The sequence below is a fragment of the Capra hircus genome, chromosome 25, assembly GCF_001704415.2.
Source record: "Capra hircus breed San Clemente chromosome 25, ASM170441v1, whole genome shotgun sequence".
Classification (NCBI taxonomy): Eukaryota; Metazoa; Chordata; class Mammalia; order Artiodactyla; family Bovidae; genus Capra; species Capra hircus.
In genome coordinates, this window is record NC_030832.1 from 7498571 (window position 1) to 7517105 (window position 18535).

General features: G+C 50.3%; 1 protein-coding gene across 3 annotated transcripts in view; it reads left to right on the forward strand.

The window, feature by feature from the left end:
* ABAT (4-aminobutyrate aminotransferase) overlaps positions 1–18535 on the forward strand; it is an 85851-nt gene that overhangs the window by 57998 nt on the left and 9318 nt on the right. For 2 of the 3 annotated variants that reach the window (XM_005697947.3, XM_013974927.2), the window contains exons 6-13: positions 2554–2603; positions 9796–9876; positions 10485–10577; positions 11111–11173; positions 12162–12225; positions 13226–13374; positions 15910–16047; positions 17533–17700. In XM_005697947.3, the coding sequence (XP_005698004.2) occupies positions 2554–2603; positions 9796–9876; positions 10485–10577; positions 11111–11173; positions 12162–12225; positions 13226–13374; positions 15910–16047; positions 17533–17700 (806 nt within the window). The remainder of the gene's footprint in view (positions 1–2553; positions 2604–9795; positions 9877–10484; positions 10578–11110; positions 11174–12161; positions 12226–13225; positions 13375–15909; positions 16048–17532; positions 17701–18535) is intronic. The other variant, XM_018040947.1, reaches the window with a different exon arrangement.

The window sequence follows — 18535 nt, forward strand, 5'->3', positions numbered from 1 at the left end:
AGGGCAGGTGAAGAAGGATGAGGTCTCAGCCAGAGACCAACCACAGCCTGATTCCACGGGGCGGAGGGGGTGGGGGCTCTGGAATGTGAATTACACCCCAAAGTCAATCCCAGACCAAAGTGAAGAGGCTGATCTGTTGGTCCCCCTGGGCCAGTCGGGTCATTGCGCATCAGCTGCCAGAGGGAAGGATACGTCATCTTTCAGGCAAGGCAGCTTCCATTCATCAGGGGCAATTTGCCGGAGGAGGTGGCTGGAGCCACTCTCAGTGTCCTCCTCCCCCCAGTATATAGGCACACGGAGCAGCTGGAAGAGGGGCGGCCAGCCCAAGAGAGTGTCTCTCTCAGCAGGCTCGCCTCCTGGCCATCCAGAGCAAGGCTGTCCTACTGCAGGAGGGAGAGGCAGGGCTGATGGGCACATGCTGTTTGTGGCTTGGCTGGTCCGTGTTTCTTTGGCCGATGGAGTCCTCACGGCATCCGCCGGTCTGTAGGCTGAGTATCTGTGAAGCCTGTCCCTTCGTGGATAATCCTGGAGCATTCACAGCTTCCCACCCCCCTCCAGCCCCCTCCGCTCACCCACTTAGGGTCTTTCCGCAGAGATCCACCCCTCCATTAGGTTTCCACGCCTCCTCCGCTTTCGCCAAGTTGGGTCCCTCAAACCTATTTATTTCCCTTGAAGATGAGATCCAACAACAGGCAGACAGATGACTCATTGTTTCTGCTAAGTTCATCATTCAGAGATGCCTTGGCCTCTGATGGCGACTTGGAGTCTGAGATTTACGAATCTGTCTCTCCACGTCCTACCAGAGTGAAAGGGTAAAATCTCGCATTATCCTGAAACCATGGGCCTGTCTCTTCCTGGCTAACCCCTACATCCTCCCCACCACCACTCAGGGATCCTTCAGGTCAAGTCTCCAGCAGCCAGCTTCTCTGCGGGGCTAGGTGAATTGGGCTGATCAGACTGGCAGCAGTTGTTAAAAGACCAGAAGTTCTAGGAGTTCTAGAAGTCCCCGGGGGCTCAGTGGTAAAAAATCCACCTACCAATACAGAAGACACAGGTTCGATCCCTGACCCAGGAAGATCCCACATGCCCTGGAGCAACTAAGCCCGTGTGCCCCAGCTTGTGAACCCGAGCTCTGGAGCCTGTGCCCCGCAACGAGGGAAGCCACCGCAAGGAGCAGCCCGCGTGTCACAACTGGAGAGTAGCCCCAGCGCTCCCAAACTAGAGAAAAGCCCACACAGCCACGGAAACCCGGAGCAACCCAAAATAAATACATAAATAGGATTATTTTTTATAAAGACCAGAGGTTCTGAAAGTTCTCTCTCTGGCCACCTTTGTTCCTACATCTGTAATTATTGAAATAATTTTTTTAAACTAATAATTATTGAAAATGTCCTGTCTGGCATAGTGTCTTCCAAGGACTTCCTAGGTGACCCTAGTGGCAAAGAACCTGCCTGCCAGTGAGGGAGACGTAAGAGACACGGGTTGGATCCCTGGGTCGAGAATATCCCCTGGAGAGGGGAATGGCAACCCACTCCAGTGTTCGTGCCTGGAGAATCCCATGGACAGAGGAGCCTGGTGGGCTACAGTCCATGCGGTTGCAAAGAAGTCTGCTGAAGCAACCTAGCCCACATGCATAATGTCTTCCATGTTCTCTCATTTAATCCCTACAACCATCCTATAATGTCAGATCTTTTAATATCACCTCAGGCCCATCAATAGGGAGTCAGGTTTCAAGGGGTTTCAGGGTTCCCCCGGCCGTTTCCAAGGAGGCTGAAGGTTTGCACCAATGACTCTGCCTCCTAAGCTTACTTCTATAATAGCAGCCTCCAGACAGCTGCCCCTGCCCTGCAGTGTGGGCAGGGGAGGGAGGGGGCCCATGATATCAAAGACTTGGGTGTGCAGGGACTTCCCTGAGGGTCCAGTGGCTAAGACTCTGCGCTTCCACCACAGAGGGCACAGGTTCAGTCCCTGGTCCGGAACTAAGATTCCACCTGCTGCTCGGTGTGGTTAAAAAAAAAAAAAAAAATCCAGGCGTACGATTTCCTGATCAGAGGGGCTAGCTCTGCTCTCATCTTTCTTTCTGAAGCCAGTAAGAAAAGTTGCATCTGTGACTTAATGTGATTCCCTGACACTGCCTTTATCTACTGAGGCAGAAAAGTCATCAACATCCAGGCAGCATGGTAAGAGTCAGAGCCGAAAGACCTCTGGCCACAGGTCAGTTGGAAAACCCCCCCGAGTATTCCTTCCTTGGGGAACAAGCAATTCCCAACCTTGGTCCCGGCACCCCTGGGCATGGGGTGGGTGGTGGAGAGACTGAGGAAGAGTGTTAATCTCTCTCTCCCCTGGTCCTCACACCACTGCCCCGATCTACACCCTCTGCATCCGACAGAGTGAAGTTAACAGGGCTTTTCCCAGGCAGGGCCCCAGGAATGGGCCTTCGTGTGTGAAAAGGGTTGCAGGGTTGGAAGGGAAGGCAGGGAGCAGGCGATGGAGTGAGGGGCAGGGGACCCCCGGAGACAATGCTGGTCTCTAACGGTATCTTCCTCTCCCCAGGTTACAACCATCCTGCTCTCATGAAACTTGTCCAACAGCCTCAAAATATGGTGAGTGCCCGGGGTTGTGTTCATGGAGATTCAGAGGGTGACTAGGGCAGCCTTTGGAAATGGTCCATCCATTCAGTCCTCCCTGAAATATTTGTTGAGTCCATACTGTGTGCTAAGCCCTTGGAGCGCCTTGCCAACACGGCGCCCTGCTCCCACAGAGGCACAGTTAACCACACACATAAGCAGAGAATCACAGCCATACGAAGCGCTCCCAAGCGAGGCAATCAGTGCTGTGTGGGCACTAGACAATGACCATGATACTAACGAGCAATAATTAAGAGCATAAAATGTATAAATACTGTGACCGGCACAGATTGAATATTGCCAAGTCTCTGAGGCGGCTACTGTTGTTATCCCTGTTTTACAGATGAGGGAGCTGAGCACAGAGAGGTTACGTATTTGTCCAGAGTCACACAGCCAGAAGAGGTGCTGGAGATAAAGAACCCAAGGGAGCTGGGCTTTTTAGGGATGGACGGGCTGGGGGTTGGGGAAGAGTGGTCCCTGTAGGGAGTGGAGGGTGGGAGGGAGAGGTGCGAGGAGCTTCAAGAACAAAAGAGCCAGGCAGAGTCCAAGAGTGATGGGGTGGCAGGCAGGGGCCGCGGGCAGCTTCTCATCCTGGGCATTGCTGCCGTCTGGAGCTGGATTCTGCTCGGTGGCGGGGGCCGTTGACTGATGACGCTGGCGGTAACACACATGGAGATGTGCACACACACTAACCGCACTGTGTGTGTGTAAGTCGCTCAGTCGTGTCTGACTCTTTGCAACCCCACGGACCGTAGCCACCAGGCTCCTCTGTCCACGGGGTTCTCCAGGCAAGAATATTGGCGTGGGTTGCCATGCCCTCCCCCAGGGGATCTTCCTGACCCAGGGATAGAACTGAAGTCTCCTGCATCGTGGGCAGGTTCTTTACCATCTGAACCACCGGGGAAGCGTACTACTGAATGAATTTTCCCCTGTAACCCAGTGTTTCCCAACTTTTTCTTCCTATTATCACTCCCTTAAGGAGCCTTTTTTTTTTTTTTTTTTGGCTGCACCATTCTGCTTGTGGGATCTTAGTTCCCCAACCAGGAATTGAACCCACAGCCCCTGTAGTAGAAGCACAGAGTCTTAATCACTGGAACACCAGGGAAGTCTCTCCAGAGGCTTTTTAGACATTATTTTCCTAATTGTCCTCCCCAACCATGAAACTTTAATACCGCCCTGTTTTAATTTCCTGTTGCTGGCATCACAAACTACCACCAGCCTTAGGGATTTAAGACAACAGCCGTTTGGGGTCTCACAGATCTTGTGGGTCTAGAATCCAGTGAGCAAAGCTGAATGCTCTGCCTAGCAGCTCACAAAGCTGAGGTCAGCTCTTAGCTGGAGGCTCCAGGGGAGGATCTGCTTTGGGGCTCATTCACGTCGTTGGCAGAGTTCGTTTCACGTGGTCCCTCCACCATCAAGCTAGCAGTGTATGATCCAGCTTTCTTTGTATCCCTTCTCTGCCTCTGCCGGAGGTCACAAAGGGCTCATGTGGTTGCAGTTAGCCCACCCAGAAAATCTAGGACTGTCTCCTTTCTGAGCTGAATAGGAAGCTTAATAACATCTGCAAAGCCCTCTCTGCTGTGTAACATATTCACAGTTGTGGGGATGGGATAAGAGTAGGGTATCTTCTTGGAAGCCATAATGGTGCCCACAACACATCTATGATACATGGTGTGTATATACGTATGAAGAAGTGTGAAGCATTAGTCACTCAGTCGTGTCTGACTCTTTGCGACCCCATGGACTGTAGCCCGGCAGGCTCCTCGGTCCATGGAATTCTCCAGGCAAGAATACTGGAGTGGGTTGCCATTTCCCTCTCCAGGGGATCTTCCTGACCCCGGGATCGAGCCTGCATCTGCTGCATTGCAGGCAGATTCTTTACCGCTGAGCCACCATGGAAGCCTCCCCTTACTTCTAACAGCACATAGACAGAATCGTACTGCGTGTGCCCTTTATCACGGTCTGGCTTATTTCACTCAAAATCCATCTGGAGATGTGTCCTTGGTAGCCAAAGGGCATCCATCCTCCCGGCTTTAATCGTTCCACTGTGTGAACGCGCTGTAATTAGCATCCTACCTACCTCGGATGAGCATCTGAGTCACCTCCCACAAAGGCCACTGCTGCGGACCTTCCAGCGTGTCTGTCGGTGACACAGTCATGCGTCCCACGGTACAAGGTGTAGGCAAAGGCAGTCCATCTCTGCAGAAGTGTGCACACACGGTCAGCCTCCGCAGATCCCCGGATCCCCGGACAGTTTTCCCTCTGGGCACTCCCCAACCCACCCCCCACCCCGGGCCCCACGTGTCGTTAGAGCTTCCATTTTTCTCAGAGTGTGACATCATGTCCACACATAAGGGGTGTGATTCCCAAAAAGAAATCAAAGAAAGACAGGACTGAAAGCCTGACCGTGGCAGGAACCAACTCCTATTGGTTTATAGTATTTGTAGACTTGACTGTCTCGGGTCTCAGCTGCAGCCCGTGGATCTTTGTGCGTCATGCAGGATCTTTGGTTGCAGTGCACGGACTTCCTGGGCTTCCCCCGCCCACCCATGGTTCGGTGGGTAAAGAATCAGCCTGCCAGTGCAGGAGCTGCAGGTTCGATCCCTGGGTTGGGAAGATCCCCTGGAGGAGGGCATGGCAACCCACTGCAGCATTCTTGCCTGGAGAATCCCATGGACAGAGGAGCCTAGCGGACTACAGTCCATGGGGTCGCAAAGAGTCGGACACGACTGAGCACGCACACACTCTAGTTCAGCGCGCAGGCTCTTCAGCACAGGCTCAGTAGTTGGGGCAAAGCTCCACGTCATGTGGGGTCTTAGTTATCCAGCGAGGAATCGAACCCATGTCCCTGCACTGTAAGGAGGATTCTTAACCACTGGACCAGCAGGGAGGTCCCCTCTCCAGCCATAAAGAAGCAGCAGAAGATAACAGGAAAAAACTCGGCTCCTCTTTACCTGTGGGCCGGTGCACCTGCCTGGGAGGGACCTGGGGATGGTTCTCGCCTTCGATGGGTTGACAAGTTCCGGGGCTGCTCTGGCAGAAGCCTCGTCCCCCCCACCCCCCAAACCCAGGGTGTCTGGCGAGGCCTGTTGGTGTCTCCAAGCATGTGTTTACATTCAGAGCCCGGCTTTGTTTCGAAACGTTCTGTGGATCCCAGATGCCTCAGCAGTTGGTGCTAAAAAACTCTGTCAACAAGCACGCCAGACACATTTGCCGTGTCAGCTGCCTCCGGAGGCAGAGTGGCCCCAACAGCACATGATTTCCAGGCCCAGGGATTCTGATTTGCGGGGGCAAGGGGGTGGGGAATGCCCTGTGACCACCTATCCCTGCCAAGAACCTGGATACCACCCCTCATCCTCCCTTCCCCCACCCAGGCGGGGACCAGTCCTAGCTCCCCCTCTTCCAGTTGGAGTTTCCCATCAGCCCCTCTCCATCACTCCCTCCCACCTCCATGTCCATTCTCACCTCCTCCAAACCATCCTCCAAACTGCTCTGTGCCTGGAACCCTCTCCCGGTACCCACTGCCTTCAGGATGCCTCCCAGCTCCTCCTCTTCACGTGCAAAGCCCTTTGTGATCTGGCTCCTGCTTCTTCAGCTTCATTTCTTTCTTTTTTTAAAAAATTAATTATGTCGTTCTTGCAGAGGACTGGGTGTGGGGCAGGGAGACTGGCACAGCCTTAGAGAAGTGACCGTTGACCGCCACAAGCTCAGCAGAGTACATCTGAGGCGTCAGACAGGACAACCTTGATTGATGTCTTCCAAACTCTTAGCAAGAGATGTGCTCAGGTGGTGGTCATGGTGTTTTACCTGTCCTGGGCAGGCTATTGCCAAGTCATTGAAGTCCTGAGATGGTGCTTATCAACCCTTTCGTACCCCAACCACATCATCTATAATCCATGTGCCGGGTCACCTGGATCTAACCAGTTGCAGTGAGAACTTATGTCCCCGGGGCGGCCTCATCACACTGCTCACGGGCTGTACAATAATCACTGGTCATTGCCTGTGCCTGGTCACTGCAATAAATGATGAATGCTGACTGGCATCCGTGGTACTTTGGCTGGGCTGGCCGTAGGGCAGCTGACCTTGTCAGCTAAGGCATCAGTGTGACCGCCAGGCTTTCCACCTGCGTGATTCTGTCCTTTAGGACTAGCTCCTGCCTCATTCGTAGGCTGTGTCCTCTCACTGGCTCCTGACGAGCACCCAGGAGGGCATCCTCATTTTCTCAAATAAGGACCAGAGAGGTTACGTGACTTGCCCCAGGTTGCACAGCCACGTAAACCAAAGCCCATTCTCCTCCTTCTGCACTTTACAGCTGCTGAGTCTGATGGCAAGGATTCTAGAAACCTGTCCTCATTGATTCTGCTACCCAGAGTCCCAGATACCTTCTGTTCCTAATGAATGTCACGCTTTGCCGAACAAGAACACCACCCCCACATCTTGCCTGGGCCCAGAGAGGCAGTCAGCCTGGCCATCTCCTCTGCGAGCCGCTTCCCCCACTACCTGTGCTGGAAATTCACCTCCTCCCTGGGCTCATGATGTGTTTGATTTCCTCAGAGGCACATTGACTGTGTGTGGGTGTGCTTAGTTGCTCAGTCGTGTCTGACTCTTTGTGACCCTATGGACTGTAGCCAGCCAGGCTCCTCTGTGCATAGGATCCTCCAGGCAAGAATACTGGAGTGGGTTGCCATTTCCTTCTCCAGGGGACACAATGAATGTCCTGAAGCCAAAACAAAAGGCCACTCAGCGGCTCCCACAGGCCACCCAAGGTCTCCGGTCTCTGCCAAGCCGACTTACCAAAAGCATCTATAGTTTCAGGTGGAGGCTGCCTGCAATACCAGCAGAGGCTGGGATCAGAAGTCAGCCAACCTGGGTTTGACTCACAATTCTGCCTTTCTGTCTGTGTGACTTGAGGCAGGTTGCTTGACCTCTCTGGTCCTCCATTTCCCCAGCTCTGCAATGAAAAGGATTAACTCCCCCCATTGCTTATTAGACCTAGCCAGCTAGTCACAAAGAAGAAAAACAAGAGACACGAGGCTACCACAAAGTCTAGCAGGCCACGCCAAATCGCAGTGCCACAGGAGAATGGGTACTGGGGCCCGCCTGTCCTTGAGTTTCCTCCTGTTTGGATTTGCGCTGAGTTTATTTACACAGCTGAGTCTGAGAGAGAGGGGTGCCTGAGAATTTCCAGGCTCAGTCAATCCTTCCTTCCTTTTTAACTTGACTCCCAGGATCTTAGTTCCTGGACCAGGCATTGAACCTGGGCCCCTTGCACTGAAGGGCTTCCCTGGTGGCTCAGATGGCAGAGAATCTGCTTGCAATGCAGGAGATGTGAGTTCGATCCCTGGGTCAGGAAGATCCCCTGGAGGAGGGAATGGCAACCCTCTCCAGTATTCTTGCCTGCAGAATTCCATGGACAGAGGAGCCTGGTGGACTACAGGCCATGGGGTTGCAACCAGTCAGACATGACTGAGCAGTTAACACTTTCACTTGCTTTGAAACCGGAGTCTTAACCACTGGACCGTCAGGGAAAATCCCCCAGTCCACTTCTTGATGACCTCTTTGCTTATCTGCTGTGCAGACCCCACTCAGACTCTTACTTCCTTCAGGGGGCACTGGCTGCACCTGGAAAGACAGATCAGCTCTGTCCTTATCTCCATTTGCATTTCCATTTGCATCTTTTCCATAAGGGTGGACACATGTTGATACATTTATCAACACCCACAGAAGGTACACCACTCAGTGACCCTAACATACAACTGTGACCTTTGCACATGCCATTTTACCAGCAATACGACATTATCATCAGTGAATGCACCTGCGTTTGCTTAACCTAATTTTGGCGTTTAGTGTGGTTCTCCTTTTTGTTGAGCGACGCTTCCTCATTTCCAGAGTTTCAGAAGCGAGTGTCTATGTAGCGTCCGGTGTGCGCTGCTGATTTCCTTACAGAGGGACTCCTTCTCTAGACCTACATCTATCAAAAAAAGAGTTTTCTAACACTACTTCTCTTCATCGGCAGCTCTTTCATTAGCCAGCTTCTTCATCAGATTGCTCTCCTACGCCTCACTCTCTTTAAAATTTAGAGTTACTGAGACCTCTTCCCCTGTGGTTTTTTAAATTAATTCACATGAGGTGAGATCCATCCTTTGCCATATACAATTCTAGGGGTTTCAACAAACGCATAAACTGGGAATTCCCTGGTGGTCCAGCATGGTTCCACGATAGGGAGCATGGGTTTGATCCCTGGTCAGGGAACTAAGATCCTACAAGCCACCTAGTGGGGCCAAAAAATAAATACAACTTAAAATGTTTTTTTCAAGTTTATTTGAAAATTTTTCAATAATTTTATTTATCATCTATTTATTTTTTGACTGTGCTCGGTCTTCATTGCTCTCCAGGCTTTTCTCTAGTTGCAGGGAGCAGGGGCAACTCTGTAGCTGCAGTGGACGGGCTTCTCATTTTGGCAGCTTCTTCTGGTGCAGAGCACAGGCTCTGAGGTGTGCTGGGAATCTTTGGAAAAGCAGGCGGGCAGTTTGTCAACGTGAGGCTGCCGTCAAGGCGTCCTTCTTAAATAAAACGTTTTGGTGTTGTTCAGTCACCAAGTCATGTCCTACTCTTAGCGACCCCATGCACTAGTATGCCAGGCTTCCCTGTCCTTCACTACTCCCAGAGTTTGCTCAAATTCATGCCCAATGAGTCAGTGATGCTATCTAACCATCTCATCCTCTGCTGCCCGCTTCTCCTCCCTCCTTCAATCTTTCCCAGCATCAGGGTCTTTTCCAGTGAGTCAGCTCTTTGCATCAGGTGGCCAAAGTACTGAAGCGTCAGCTTCAGCATCAGTCCTTCCAGTGAATATTCAGGGTTGATTTGTTTAGGATTGACTGATTTGATTTCTTTGCTGTCCATGGGACTCTTAAGAGTCTTCTCTAGTACCACAGTTCAAAAATGTCAATCCTTCAGCACCAATTCTTTCTTTATAGTGATAGTGCCATTGCCCAGCCAAGAAACTAACACCGTTTTTAACCGAGAGCCATCCTAGTGGATTTCTCTAAAAGTGCAGGAAAATCTTCATTCCTGGAAGTGTGAAACACATCCACTCTGAAAAGCATCGCCGGTGGGCGGGACCTGGGTCAGGCAAGAAATCACTGCCGGCATCCTGGCTTTTTTGCAGAGCACATTCATCAACAGACCTGCCCTCGGAATCCTTCCTCCGGAGAACTTTGTGGAGAAGCTCCGGGAGTCCCTGCTCTCGGTGAGTGACTCCATGGGGACAGACCGCAACACGAGGACCCACCTCCGCCCTCCCCACCCTGGCCCTTGGCTCTGATCTCCAGGAAGCCAGAGTAGCTGGGAAGGAAAGGGTTGGCATCCAAAGCAGTTAAGGATGGGGTGTTTCTGCATTAGTCTCACTCTTCCTGCTCTTTCTTTCAGGATGAGTCTTTTTTAATTTTTCCTTGCAAGAAAAGCTGGGATCCTTTGCATGCTGGGGGATGGGGTAGGGGGAAAGGGAACCCAGGGAACTTAAATTAGCATGGATCCCACAACTGGAGCTTTGCCTGTGTCCTTCAGTCCTCCCTGACTTTGGGTTTCAGTGGCCACGACGATCAGCATCCTTTGGAATCCTGACTTCCCACCTGTAAAATGTACAGGCAGAGGCGGGCAGGGCCATCAGGAGGGACCTGTGGGCTTCATTCACCATTTTTCCTCTCTGGCCTCCAGCCCCCAGGCCTTTCTGGGCTTCTTGCCACCTTCCCGGTCTGGCTGCGTCCAGGACTCCATACCTGGTTCCCTGCCTGCATGTATCGGCCCAGCTGAAGGGAAAGGGGAGTGGGGAGCCCACGACTGTTTCCCTCCTGACAGGTGGCTCCCAAAGGGATGTCCCAGCTCATCACGATGGCCTGCGGCTCCTGCTCCAATGAGAATGCCTTCAAGACCATCTTCATGTGGTACAGGGTGAGGTTTGGGGCATGCATACGTGCACGCACACACACACACACACACACACACAGGCTCCTCAGCCCACACACACACACACACACACACACACACACACACACACACAGGCTCCTCAGCCCCCAGCCGCACAATCAGCCCTTGTCCAATTATCCACCCCAGTTGGCCAGAATATTGGACATCAGTGACCATGTCCAAAATCCAGGGAGGGCCACTGGCTAGTCAAGCCTTTCGAAATATCCCAGCAGAGAATGGTACAAAACCTCCCCAGTGTGCTATGCTAGTTTACCTGGAATAACGTACCATCTCACAGATCTTCACTGTTGCCAATAGAACAGGGATGAACCTTATCCGTCCATCTGTTTCATTTCGAGCACTGTGAACAATCTCATGCCTCCGTCCATACATGTGCCATTGACATGTATGAGCAGTTCTTGAGAAAGCACCCCCTCGTGGCCTAGATGTGGGTGCAAAGCAGCAGCTCTCCCTGCCCCAGAGCATCTCTGAAAATCTTTTCTGTTCCATTTTGTCAGAGCAAGGAAAGGGGCCAGTCGAGTTTCTCCAAAGAGGAGCTGGAGACGTGCATGGTCAACCAGGTGAGCCCAGCACCCCCTCTGCCCAGGTCCTGGGGCCTGGGGTGCGTGGGGTCCTGTCCTCCTCAAGTTGGAGTGTGTCTCAGTTTGTACAAAAAAAAAAAAAAAGAAACACAACATCTGTGAAGTGCGATAAAACAAGCTGCATCTCATATCACATTTGGAGATGAACAAAGGAAAATGACCAGAGGGTATTCTGGAGTTTGTGGGAGAAGGCCCTGGAGTTTTTCCTGGGAGTCTTGGGGTCCCAATGGAGTTGAGCCAGGTCAACCTCCCAGAGACTCAGGAGCCCCCAGGGTGGCCTCTGCAATGTCCCCAGCGGCTCTTCCTGAGTCGCCTGGAGGCAGGTCTGATTTCCTTGCCAAGTGGAGGGTCAGAAGGCAGTGCTGCTGTGCTGTTCGCTTAGGGCCAGGAGAGGCCTGGGCATTTGTGAATTCCTCCTGCTCCCAGGGGCAGCCCTGGAGGGCCAGGGAAAGCTGGTGTTCCTCCCCTCCTGCTGGTCCAAAGCCTGGGCGTGTCCTGTGAGGGGCCCAGCTCAGCATCGGGTCATGGGCGGCAGGTACCACCCCCACACCTGGCCCACCTTGGGCTCTGGGAGTCAGAGCCACCAAAGCAGGGAAAGGAGAGGGGCTGGGAGGAACTCGAAGAGTCCATCGACAGCTGGGGTGGTGATGGCAAGGAGAAAGGGGGTGGTGGGGGCCCTGGGGCAGCACGCCCACCCACCTTCAGGCTTGGCCAGGAAAGATGGGCACCCGTGATGCAGAACTTGTGAGAAGACAGAGGTTCAGAAATGTATCTCATGGAACCTCTTGATTTAAAAAAGAGAAAAAAATCCATGGGCTGGAATTTGACCTCTGGTGTCCAGTTTGTAACTTCTACCTGCGAGGGGACCCCTGGGTCCTCTGAGATTTCATGCTCCTCGAGGTTCATGGGAGCAGCCACTTAGGTCCCTAGTTCACAATCCTGACCGATGGTTGTTTCCTGGTTCCAGGCCCCTGGGTGCCCTGACTACAGCATCCTCTCCTTCATGGGTGCTTTCCACGGGAGGACCATGGGTAAGGAGGGCCGTGGGATCCGGAGGTGGCAGGTAGAGTGATAATAACAATAGCAATAGCTGCCTCTGATCGGGCATGGCGGCTTCTACTTAGTGTCTCCTTGATTGCACACCATTCCGTGAAGACTAGGGGTGGCTGTTCCCACTTTCCAGATGTGGAAACAGAGGCTCAGCAAGGGAAGGAACATTCAAGGCCATTCAGTGGCAGAGCTAGGATTTAAACCCTTGCTGCTCTGCTTTCAAAGAGTTAGTCTGTGATAAATCAGAAAGCAATAACACATAGACACACACACAAAGACACAGGCGTGCCCTTCAGCTTCAGGATGTTCCCAGAACTGGGGTTCTGCAGGCACCGGGTCTCCCCAGGCTGCCCCATATCATTCTCAAAAACAGTCTGGCAGAAACCAACACAATATTGTAAAGCAATTTTACTCCAACTAAAAAGTAAATTTAAAAATAAATAAAAAGCGTTTGCTGTGGTCCTGCTTTATTGAAGGTACCATTCACTGAAGACACAGTAGTTCTGAAATGAAAAAAGTGCAATCTTTGCCATAAAAAATCTAATAATTAGATAAAGACTTTGGGAATTAAGAGTGTATCTTGACCTGCCCTAAAGTTTTTATAACTACTGTGATTAAAACCAGGCATTCGTGAAGGTTTAGAAAGACCATGTAATGGATTTGTTGTTGTTGTTCAGTTGCTAAGTAGTATCTGACTCTTTGCAACCCCATGGACTTCAGCACACCAGGCTTCACTACCTCCCAGAGTTTGCTCAAATTCATGTCCATTGAGTCGGTCCCATAATGATGTAATGAGTCTGTGATGTAATGATGTAATGGATAGAGGGGTTAATTCTGTTTATGAGAAGTCCAATCTTCATTTTCTGTGATCCAAAACATAAAATTTAATACATTCACAAACTTTGAAATTCTTAAAAAAAAAAAAACGGTCCACCCTCCTTCCCCGAGCCAACCTCTGCTCTTCTGTTCTGCTGGGCTTAGGTTGCTTAGCAACCACACACTCCAAAGCCATTCACAAGATCGACATCCCCTCCTTCGACTGGCCCATCGCACCGTTCCCACGGCTGAAATATCCTTTGGAAGAGTTTGTGAAAGAGAACCAACAAGAGGAGGCCCGCTGTCTAGAAGAGGTAACACCCGGACCCTCCCAGTCCTCTCCTCAACACCCCGTCCTGACCCTCAGCACCCCAAGAATTAGCCCAGATAAGAGGAATACACTCAGAGTGTCTGGGGATCCATGTGGCACTCCCTGGGTGGGACAGAGGGACAGGGAGCCACGTGTCCCGATGCTCCATGTTAGGAAAGGTAATGAGACACTGATCTTGCCACCCAGCCTCCATCACTCGGCTTCTGGTACCAACTTCTGTATCATTTAAGTTTCTTTGGGGACAAGCTTCACTGACTCCAGAATAAGAGAAAATGAACTGATGGAAAGAATATGGTACAGCTTATATGAAAACTAATTCCAAGGGATCCTCTAGTCCCCTGTGTGTCAGTCTTCGCCAGAATCCTGGGGCTTTTGAGGGAGCCCTGGCGGTTGCAGGGGTGGGGGAGGGGCTGAGGATGGGCAACCCTGGTCACCACGCCTTCACTTCAACCAACAGCCCCTCTTGATCTGTCCCAGATATTAGGGTTCCATGTAAGACGTTGAAAGGATTCTGTTGTTTGAGGGGGCAGGTGGGGAGTGGCTGTCACTCTTCAGATTTGAATTTGAGCTCAAATAAGGCTGGTTTGCTTCTTACCCACCTCTTTTTTTTGAATTAGTAGGTTTCAAGCTGAGTGCTAGGTATTTCGTTGTTGCCGTGGTTTAGTCACTAAGTCATATCCGACTCTTATGCAACCCCTATGGACTGTAGCCTGCCTGGCTCCTCTGTCCATGAGATTTTCCAGACAAAAATATTGGAGTGCGATGTCATTTCCTGATTCAGGGGATCTTCCCAATCCAGGGATCGAACCCACATCTCCTGCATTGCAGGCAAATTCTTTACCACTGAGCCACCTGGCTATTTAGTGGTAAATAAAGGAAGCAAGATGATGGAGTCCAAGCAAAATAAGGCCAGCCCCATGTCCCCACAGCCTTTCTAGTCATATTTTTTAAAAGTAAAAAGACCTGGGAGAATAATTTTAATAACATTTTATTGAACCCAGTGTATCTCAAAATATTACTATGTGAACATGTCATTAACATTTTTAAATTATTGATGAGATATTTTTTTATATATATTTTTTTTGTTAAACCTTTGAACTTCTGGGTGTATTTTAGACGTAAAGCACATTTCAGTTTGGACCAGCTGCATTCCAGATGCTGGATAGACGTGTCTCTTCTGCATCCTATCAGAAAGTGCAGACTAGAGAGAAACACAGCGCTGGACAAATAAATGGGAAAATAGCCATGCAATGACAAATTGCAAATGACACTCAAAGCAAAAAAAAAGCATCTGACAGCTTCCTTGGGGCCATTGGCGAGGCAGAGACCAAAATTATATCATTCACACAGATGATTTTTCTTTAATTCTGCATAACAGAGAAAGATTGCACTTGGTTACTCTATCTGGGTATGTGGTTTGAGTTTTTTAAATTAAGCATAATTATTAAATTATTAATAAAGTATCACAATTACTATTCCTTAATTATTTATAAGATGATGCCTGTTTTAGAACAAGACTCCAAGAAATATAACCACTTGGGGAAAATCAGATGCTTTTCTTACTACTCCATCACTGTTAACAGTTAAAAACTTATTTTTCTTGTAATGACCTATAGGGAATGAGAATCTGAAAAAGAATATGTGTGGTGTATGTAACTTAGTTTGCTTTATACCAGCAACTAACACAACACTGTAAATTAACTATACTTCAATGTGTTTTTAATGATTTTAATGTAGAAGGGTGCCCATGTCTCCACATCCTCTCCAGCATTTATTATTTGTACACTTTTGCTGGTGGCTATTCTGACTGATGTGAGGTTGTAACTTACTGTGCTTTTGCTTTGCATTTCTCTAATAATTAGTGATGCTGAGCATCTTTTTATGTGCCTGTTGGCCATCTGTATGCCTTCTTTGGAGAAATGTCTATTTAGGCCTCCTGACCATTTTTTGATTGGGTCATTCAGTTTTTGTGTTACTGAGTTATATGAGCTGTTTGTATATTTTAGAAATTGAGCCCTCGTCTGTCCCATCACTTGCAAGCACTTCCTCCCAGTTCGTTGGTTGTCTTTCTGTTTTGCTTATGGTTCTTTCACTATACAAAAGCTTATACATTTGATTAGGTCCCGTTTCTTTATTTTTGCTTTTATTTCTATTGCCTGGGAGACTGACCTAAGAAAACGTTGCTAAAATTTATGTCAGGGAATGTCGCGCCTGTGTTCTGTCCTAGGAGTTTTGTGGTGTCGTGTCTATATGTAAGTCTTTAAGCCGTTCTGCGTTTGCTTTGTGTATGGCCTGAGGGTGTGTTCTGACTTCATTGACTGCCATGCAGCTGTCCAGGTTTCCCAGCACCACTTGCTAAAGAGAAACTGTCTTTTCTCCACTGCATATTCTAATGATAAGACACCGTGACATCGTCAGCATAACTTCCAGGGGTCCACAGCACCCCCCAAGCCCATTCTCCTTGGGGGCTGCCCAAGAGCCCCCACAAGCCCTTGTCCCGTCCCCCTTTGGAATCCAGGTGGAGGACCTGATCGTGAAATACCGGAAGAAGAAGAGGACGGTGGCCGGCATCATTGTGGAACCCATCCAGTCTGAGGGTGGAGACAACCACGCGTCGGATGACTTCTTCCGGAAGCTGAGAGACATCTCCAGGAAGGTCAGTGCACGGGGCCAGTTAGTTGGTTTTCCAGAGCAAAGGGTGAGCCTGGACTCCTTGTAAACTTCCAGAAGTTCAGAGGCCACCTGTGGGCCTTGTGGGTAGAAAACTTGGGGCTGACAGCAGGACAGGGAATTCTTCCCTAAAATCCTCTTCCAAAGTCAGCCTCCAACCTGCCATCTTAGGTGGTGGTGGTGGTTTAGTCGCTAAGTCCGACTCTTTGCAACCCCATGGATGGTAGCCCTCCAGGCTCCTCTGTCCATGGGATTCTCCAGGCAAGGATACTGGAGTGGGTTGCCATTTCCTTCTCCAGGGGATCTTCCCAACCCAGAGATCAAACCCAGGTCTCCCGCTTTGCAGGCAGTTTCCATCTTAGGGACATTCCCAAACAAGAGAATGTCCCAGGGAAAGCCTCAGCCCCCTCGTCCCTTTTCTTTCTAGGGATCCCACGTCATCTTTCAGCCCATTATGGTTCACTCTCCACAGAAACCAAATGAACAAACTTAAATATCATATCTATTTTGGGCTTCCCAGATGACCCTGTGGGCTTCCTCTGTGGCTCAGCTGGTAAAGAACCCGCCTACAGTGCGGGAGACCTCGGTTTGATCCCTGGGTTGGGAAGATCCTAAGCGACTTTCACTTTTAGATGACGCTAGTGGTAAAGAACCTGCCCGCCAATGCAGGAGACATAAGAGATGTCGGTTTGATCCCTGGGTTGGGAAGATCCCCTGGAGAAGGGAATGACAGAATTCTTGCCTGGAGAATCCCATGGACAGAGGATTCTGGCGGGCTACAGTCCACAGGGTTGCAAAGAGTCGGACATGACTGAAGCATTTAGCATGGCTGCATATCTATTTTAATGTTTCTTACATGTATACCTGGCCCATCCAAGCAGTCAGTTTACGGATAAAGGTGATAAAAATTGACTTAAACACAGATGCTAAGTAGATAATAGTCCAGGTGGACTTCCCTTGTGGTCTACTGGTTAGGACTCTGCGATTCCACTGAAGAGCCAGGGGTTCAATCCCTGCTCTGGGAACTAAGATCCTGCCTATAGCATGGTGTGGCCAAAATTAAAAAAAAAGAAAAAAATTAAGACCAATAATAACAATAGTCTGGGTGCTGAGCAGAGCTGGCAGATGTGGCACCTGAAGTTTGGGAAACGGGGCTGCCTTAGGATCGGGACACGACTCCTTCTGAGCACGTTGACCGGCTCAGGGACCAAAGCGAGTGGTTCAAGGAGCCTTTGATGTTCCGATTTTGTTCCAGTTGGGCAGTGGGAGGCCACACGCAGACACAGCCCTGCAGGAGCAGCCCTCCTACGCCTTCGTTTGGTTTTGCACAACCTGAGAACACGGGCTGGGTGTGAGGTTCAGAAAGCAGTGGCTCTTGAGCTGGATTCGGGGATCGAGGTCCAAGGTGGGCGGGCCCGAGGCGGGCGAGGTGCGCGCGGCCTTCATCTCTGCCTCACCCCGCCTGCGCCAGCACGGCTGTGCCTTCTTGGTGGACGAGGTCCAGACTGGAGGAGGCTGTACCGGCAAGTTCTGGGCCCACGAGCACTGGGGCTTGGATGACCCGGCGGACGTGATGACCTTCAGCAAGAAGATGATGACCGGGGGCTTCTTCCACAAGGAGGAGTTGCGGCCCAACGCTGTGAGTGGGGACCCCGTCTGCCTGCACCCCCACCTCTGCTTTCCAGGGCAGCGGGCGTTGCTTTCTCTTAACTGCTTCTTTCTCATCAACAAGGCACTCAGTAAATACCTAAATGTCTCACAGAAGTTTCTGAAGCCTTATTTCTTATCAACCTAATTTAAAGGCAATGGTTACAATCACCCCAGCTCTCTCTGCAGGGTTGACTTTATAGCAGTCTATCTTCAGGCTTCTAATTTTTCTCTCTGTGCACAAGCAAAAATATTGTCAATAGCTGCTGCCGTGAACAGCACCTTTGTCTCTGACCCAGTTCTAAATACTCTGCTTGTACTTTTAATCCTTACAACCTCTAACAAAGTAAATGTTATTTTTCTCTCCAATTTTACTAATGAGGAATCAGGCACAAAGACGTTAAGTAAGTTGTTTAAGGTCACACAGCCGGTTAAGTGACCAAGTCAAGATATAAACCCAGAGCTCATGCTCTTAACCACTTTACTGGAATGCCATATGTACACACAGATTCTCTCTCTCTTTCTCTTTCTCTCACACACAGAGTCATCAAGGGCCCAGGGTTGCTACTTCCATCATTCCTTCATATAGCTCCTACCCTCAACGTCACCTCATGATCCAAAACGGCTGCTTGGCCTCCAGCCCTCAAATTTCAGTTCGAGGCAGTAGGAAGGAAAAAGGAGGCAAGGACAAAGTGGCCCACTTCTCATCCTTAAGCAGCCTTCCCAGAAATCCCACAACGTTTCTGTTTCTCCCGCTTTTGCCTAAGATCTGCTCATGTTGATTGCAAGAGAGGCTGGGCAGTGTGTTTCAGCTGGGCTGCACTGAT